This window comes from Schistocerca piceifrons, chromosome 1 (genome assembly GCF_021461385.2).
Source record: "Schistocerca piceifrons isolate TAMUIC-IGC-003096 chromosome 1, iqSchPice1.1, whole genome shotgun sequence".
NCBI lineage: Eukaryota > Metazoa > Arthropoda > Insecta > Orthoptera > Acrididae > Schistocerca > Schistocerca piceifrons.
This window is the reverse complement of record NC_060138.1, coordinates 479,485,492-479,492,738: the sequence shown is the minus strand read 5'-3', so window position 1 is coordinate 479,492,738 and position 7,247 is coordinate 479,485,492. Positions and strand designations below refer to the sequence as shown.

Genomic DNA, 7,247 nt, shown 5'->3' with positions numbered 1-7,247 from the left:
ACAGAAGTAACTCACTGTGGTAGTCCAGACTAAGAGAAATTGACACTAATTTGGTGCTCATCACCCTAAAAGTAGAAGACGAGTTTTGCTATTTGAGCAGTGAAGCAACTGATGATGGCCCGATTAGGGGGAATATAAAATGTAGACTGTCAAAGGAAAGAAAAGTGATTCTGAAAGTGTCTGGCTGGAGTATAGTCTTGTACGGAAGTGAAATGTGAATGACAAACAGTTCAAGCAAGAACAAATTCAAATTCAAATGGCTCTGAGCACTATGGGACTTAACATCTGTCAGTCATCAGTCCCCTAGAACTTAGAACTACTTAAACTTAACTAACCTAAGGACATCACACACATTCACGCCCGAGGCAGGATTCGAACCTGCGACCGTAGTAGTCGCGTGGTTCCGGACTGAGCGCCTGAACCGCTAGACCACCGCGGCTGGCAAGCAAGAACAGAATAGAAGCTATTGGATTGTGTCATTACAAAAGAATGCTGAAGATTACGAATTATTTAGGAATAAAGGAGATGACTCACCGGAAGGCAGAAGTGCTGTGTTGTCAATAGGTACACAAACAGAATGTACAGAGCTCTGCTACCTTTACGAATGCAGTTCCTTTTTCAGTGAAAGTGGCTGTGGCAAAGGACAATGGCAAATGGCTGATATACTTTGTATTTCCTGATGAGAGGAGGGCAACTGCTGTCCCCTGCCTACATCCTTTTCGCTTTTACAGATGACAGCACTCCCTCAACTACTTTTTGGCATATCTCCACAGTACATTAAATATTCTGTGTTAAGATATTTAATTGTTTGTCTCTCAAACCATAACAACCCTTTTTCTCTCAACTGCTTAATTTACAATGCTAACATAAATACACAGTAATGTCTTTGGAACACATTATAATCAGTATCTAATGACTAAAGGCTGTACACTTTCCTTTAGTATAATAATTATATTTGTGGACTCAGACTATGACAAAAAACCATCCACTGTGAGCTTTCAAGTCCTGTTATAACTTCCATGGCTTAGCTTGAATAAACAACTAAAATAAGTAGTAATTCTTAGACAAGGACAAAATAAAAAAAGAAGAGGGATATCTCAAGTCACAAATGATTACCAAAAGGAAATATGAAAGAAAGCAAATACTTCTTCAGGGTTTGTGTTTAAGTTTCCATAACCAAAAATCTGCTGTACGAGTTTTCATTTTGTTGTTGTATGTCATGGCTACATGGTGGTCATACACAAAAGCAACATATACAAGTGCCCTGTTGCAGCAGAATAGATGCTCATAGCTGAAAAAAGCAGCAATCTGACAAATTGTAATACAAATTTAGATGAACAATGATAAAAGCATTCCTAGCTGTAGATGACTATAAGACAGCATGCCTATCTCAGCTGAGACAGACATGTATATACAACCAGATGTGGAACCAAGTACTACAGCAGTGCCAAAACATCTCTCAGTTCCTTAACACAATAACAGCAACAACAACTACAACTTTCTTATGCTCCCTGTGATAACCCAAAATGATTTATTTTTTAAAGCAAACCTGGGCCTACAAGTACTGCTCTTCAAACATCCCAATATCTTTGATTATAATTTTCATTGTATTTAGGAAAAACAGCAATGATGATACAGATGCTTCAGAAATATCATTTGACATGACATTATTTTAAAAATCCAGATAGGAATACAATTAACACAGTAATATTTGTTATACACTTTATGAATTCCACATTAAATAATACATATGCAATAGAAATTTCATCATAATGCAACTGCCTCTTAAATAAAATATGCATAGAGCTCATCCAATTTCTACAAAATGGGAATAAAATGAAATGAAAACTCAATTTCTGTGTAAATGATGTATTTGTAGACTTCGTAATATATTACAAAAGTCATCTCAATCAAAGAAGCCTGTGGCATGAGTGTTTTTAAAAAACCATAATTAATAAATGCATGTGTCTTCTGCAACATGAGATACATAAAAGTAAAACATAGGAAACTCTTGTTTAGTATCAACCATATAATAAATAAGGAGCCAAACATCATCAAATGTGTGGCTTTCTTGTGAACTGTAGCACAAAAGAAACAGCTAAAAACAAGTTTTTCTGTATGTCAGTCTGCCACAGGCTTCCAATACAGGTAAGGAATTGCAGCAACAAATATCAGGATTGTGGATCACATGAGGTCACTTTTTCTTCGCATCCTTCAGGCCTGCTCCTGCATTGAATTTGAAAAATATGATGTCACCATCTTCCACGACATAATTCCTTCCCTGTTGTCTGTATTTGCCAGCTCCCTGAAACAACAAAAAATATTTTAGTTTATGGAAAATAGAGCACAGGATTTTAACTTCAAGGTCATCTCTTTCTGTTATAGAAAATGTAACTGATGTTTCCCCCCATGAACCATGGACCACGGACCTGACTGTTGGTGGTGAGGCTTGTGTGCCTCAGTGATACAGATAGCTGTACCATAGGTGCAACCACAATGGATGGTTATATGTTAAGAGGCTACACAAACATGTGGCTTCTGAAGAGGGGAGCAACCTTTTCAGTAGTTGCAGGCGCAACAGTCTGGATGATAGACCCATCTGGCCTTGTAACGTTAAGCAAAACGGCCTTGCTGTGCCGGTACTGCGAATGCCTGAAAGCGAGGGGAAACTACAGCCACAATCTTTTCCGAGAGCATGCGGCTTTACTGCACAGTTAAATGATGATGGCGTCCTCTTGGATAAAATATTCCGGAGATAAAACAGTCCCCCATTTGGATCTCTGGGCAGGAACTACTCAGGAGGACATCATTATCAGGAGAAACAAAACTAGTGTTCTACGGATCGAAGCATGGAATGTCAGATCCCTTAATCGGGCAGGTAGGTTACAAAACCTAAAAAGGGAAATGGATAGGTTAAAGTTAGATATAGTGGGAATTAGTGAAGTTTGGTGGCAGGAAGAAAAAGACTTCTGGTCAAGTAAACGCAGGGTTATAAATACAAAATCAAATGGGGGCAATGCAGGAGTAGGCTTAATAATGAATAAAAAGATAGAAGTGTGGGTCAACTACTACGAACAGTATAGTGAACGCAGTATTGTAGCCAAGATAGACATGAAACCCATGCCTATCACAGTAGTACAAGTTTATATGCCACCTAGTTCTGCAGATGGCGAAGATATTGAAGAAATGTATGACGAGATACAAGAAATTATTCAGATAGTGAAGGGAGACAAAAATTTAATAGTCATGGGGGACTGGAAATCGATAGTAGGAAAAGGAAGAGAAGGAAAATGTGGTAGGTGAATATGTTTTGGGAGTAAGGAATGAAAGAGGAAGCCACCTAGTAGAATTTTGCACAGAGCATGACTTAGTCATAGCTAACACTTGGTTTAATAATCATGAAAGAATGTTGTATATGTGGAAGAGGCCTGGAGACACTGAAAGGTTCCAGATAGATTATATAATGGTAAGACAGAGATTTAGGAACCAGGTTTTAAATTTTAAGACTTTCCAGGGGAAGATGTAGACTCTGACTACAATCTATAGGTTATGAACTGTAGATTAAAACTAAAATAACTGCAAAAAGGTGGGAATTTAAGGAGATGGCACCTGGATAAGCTGAAAGAACCAGAGGTTGCAGAGAGTTTCATAAAGATCATTAGGGAATGATTGACAGGGACAGGGGAAAGAAATACAGCAGAAGAAGAATTGGTAGCTTTGAGAGATGAAATAGTGAAGGCAGCAGAGGATCAAGTAGGTAAAAAGACAAGGGCTAGTAGAAATCCTTGGGTAACAGAAGAAATATTGAATTTAATAGATGAAAGGAGAAAATATAAAAATGTAGTAAATGAAGAAGGTGTAGAGGCACATAACACTAGGTGTAAAATAGATACTGCCTACAGTAAAATTAAAGAGACCTTTGGAGAGAAGAGAACAACTTGTATGAACATCAAGAGCTCAGATGGAAAACCAGTTCTAAGCAAAGAAGGGAAAGCAGAAAGGCAGAAGGAGTATATAGAGGATCTATAAAAGGGTGACATACTTGAGGGCAATATTTTGGAAGTGGAAGAGGATTTAGGTGAAGAAGAAATGGGAGATATGACACTGCGTGAAGAATTTGACAGAGCACTGAAACACCTAACGTGAAGCAAGGCCCTGGGAGTAGATGACATTCCATTAGAACTACTGAAAGCCTCGGGAGAGACAGCCCTGACGAAACTCTACCATCTGGTGAGTAAGATGTATGAGACAGGCGAAATGCCTTCGAATTTCAAGAAGAATATAGTAATTACAATCCCATAGAAAGCAGGTGTTGACAGATGTGAAAATTACCAAACTATCAGCTTAACAAGTCACGGCTGCAAAATATTGATATAAATTCTTTACAGATGAATGGAAAAACTGGTAGAAGCTGACCCTCGGGAAGATCAGTTCATTTCCATAGAAATGTTGGTACACACAAGGCAATACTGACCCTACAACTTATCTTAGAAAATTGATTAAGGAAAGGCAAACCTATGTTTCTAGTCTTTGTAAACTGAGAGAAAGCTCTTTCAAATTCTGATGGTGGCTGGGGTCAAATACAGGGAGCGAAAGGCTATTTACAATTTGCACAGAAACCAGATGGCTGTTTTGTAAGTGTCTAGGGGCTTGAAGGGAAGCAGTGGTTGGGAAGGAAGTGAGACAGGGTTGTAGCCTATCCCTGGTGTTATTCAGTCTATTTGGAGTAGCAATTAAAATCCATAGAGAAGAAATAAAAACTTAGAGGTTTGCCAATAACATTGTAATTCTGTCAGAGACAGCAAAGGACTTGGAAGAGCAGTTGAATGGAATGGACAGTGTCTTGAAAGAACACAAGATGGACGTCAACAAAAGCAAAACAAGGCTAATGGAATGTAGTCTAATTAAATCAGGTGATGCCGAGGGAATTAGATTAGGAAATGAGACACTTAAAGTAGTAGAAGAGTTTTGCTATTTAGGGAGCAAATTAACTAATGATGGTCGAAGTAGAGAGGATATAAAATGTAGACTGGCAATGGAAGAAAAAGAGTTTTTGAAGAGAAATTTGTTAACATTGAGTATAGATTGAAGTGTCAGGAAGCCTCTCCTAAAAGGATTTGTATGGAGTGTAGCCATGTATGGATGTGAAACATGGACAGTAAATAGTTTATACAAGAAGATAATATAAGCTTTCAAAATGTGCTGCTACAAAAGAATGCTGAATATTAGATGGGTAGATACTGAATAGCATTGGGGAGAAGAGGAATTCGTGGCACAACTTGACTAGAAGAAGGGATCGGTTGGTAGGACATATTCTGAAGCATCAAGGGATCACCAATTTAGTATTGGAGTGCAGCTTGGAGGGTAAAAATTCTAGAGAGAGACCAAGAGATGAATACACTAAGCAGATACAGAAGGATGTAGGGTGCAGTAGTTACTTGCAGATGAAGAAGCTTGCAGAGGATAGAGTAGTATGTAGAGCTGCATGAAACCAGTCTCTGGACTGGAGACCACCACCACCACCACAGCAGCAACAACAACAACAACAACAACAACAACAACAACAACAACAACAACAACAACAACTGATATTTACAAAACGGATTACATCAGTATCTGAATTTGATTTTGTGGCAACTTGTAATCACTAGAAAACAATACAGAGGTGGAACATCCATCTTGTGATGTGATCGTGGAATACTAATTAATGAAACAAAATAATGTTCACCAGCCCAATGGGGCAAAATCTAAATTTTGTACTGCCAATGAAACCAACGAAAACATAGTTTTTATTATGTGCAATAATCCAGCTGCTGTTAATGCCAGAATCAATAATGCTGTATAATTTAAAACTAACAGTATGTATAAAATTTAAAATTTTGAGAAGTCAGTGCTGCTATTAAGACTATCTTATAACAAATGTAACATATGCAGTAGTGATCAAATCCTCGTTAAACCAGTTATGTTTGGTAGTGTTTCACTTCATGGAAATGCCAGCATCAGCATGGTCCTTTTCAACAATGTGATGTGTGTTATCTTTTCTCGCGTTTGTCCAACGCAGTATCAGTCACTATCAACTGTGACATCATAGAATGCTAGTTTCCAACTTTACTCCCCCTCCTCCTCACACGCAATCTTGCCTCATTCCTTCTGATCTAAACACTACATGTGTTTTGGCTGTCAACTTAAATATTAGGGATCTGCCTCCTGTCATGTATTACACATATTGGGCCACTCATTCCACTATCACTGATTCTGATACTTTAGGTAACCTCATGTCTACTGTAAGAACTTTTTCCAAATCTGTATATGCAGGGAGATTAACACAACTGAATAATTCAAACATGTTACGGCAACATTAATGGCACCGCGGATCCTTAAGTGCTGCAAATAATGTAACTTGCACTCATTACTTTTCATTGTTAGCTCCTTTTCCCTTTCTTCTTTATGTATTCCACTAATCGATACAGCTTCTATGTACACTCCTCGAACTATTGTATGACGGAAAATAAATTAGGAAATCCAAATGATTCATGGAGGCAGATATACAATAACATTTTCAAATGAGGTTTCACAAATTGTCTAGTACTCAAGAAGAGAAATGCATTAACTGATTAGTAACTTACGTACATGGCATGTTGAAAAAGGTGAACTTTGAAAATAGTGAACATAGTGCTGTAGCCCTGATGTCAAGTATTGCTAAATGAACATTTAGCAAGACATTGTTGTCTACCACATTCCTTTGCATAACTAATTTCTGAGATGTAACCATTCAAGTGAGCTTGCACACAAATTGTTCAACTAATTTTATAATGAAGGAACAGGTATGGAAGTCTGTTGCAAAACTGGAAAGGGAGTTTAAGGAAGATACATTTGAATTGCTTGGCCAAATTAAAGAGGCAGGCTTTAAATGTTGCATGCAGTCCAATCAGTGATTTAACTACAACCTACCACATCACATAAGTCGATATCACAAGTGTGGAGTGCTGTGCAGTAATACGCAAATACAGTTGTTTAACAGTCTGAAAAAGTTGGAGGCCTCAATGTGGAAACCTACTGAACAAGTGTAACTAACAAATTCAGATCAATCATCAGACAGCAAAATTCATGCCTCAGTCATTGAAAGGCGAAGAAAAAGAGATCCACGTATGCATGTGTTGGAATGTGCTTGAAAATGGGAGGGTAGTGATGAAAACTTCTCAAAAAAAGTCATGGCAAGAGATGAGATATGGTTTTGTGGTTATAAC

At 37.9% G+C, this 7,247-nt stretch overlaps 1 protein-coding gene across 1 annotated transcript in view; it reads right to left on the bottom strand.

Moving 5' to 3' along the window:
* Nucleotides 1–1,853: 1,853 nt before the first annotated feature.
* The window catches only part of LOC124804834 (obg-like ATPase 1), a 301,314-nt gene continuing 295,920 nt past the window's right edge, over nucleotides 1,854–7,247 (bottom strand). Inside the window, exon 11 of the mRNA XM_047265184.1 lies at nucleotides 1,854–2,305. Coding sequence (XP_047121140.1) covers nucleotides 2,195–2,305 — 111 coding nt within the window. The 3' untranslated portion in view covers nucleotides 1,854–2,194. The remainder of the gene's footprint in view (nucleotides 2,306–7,247) is intronic.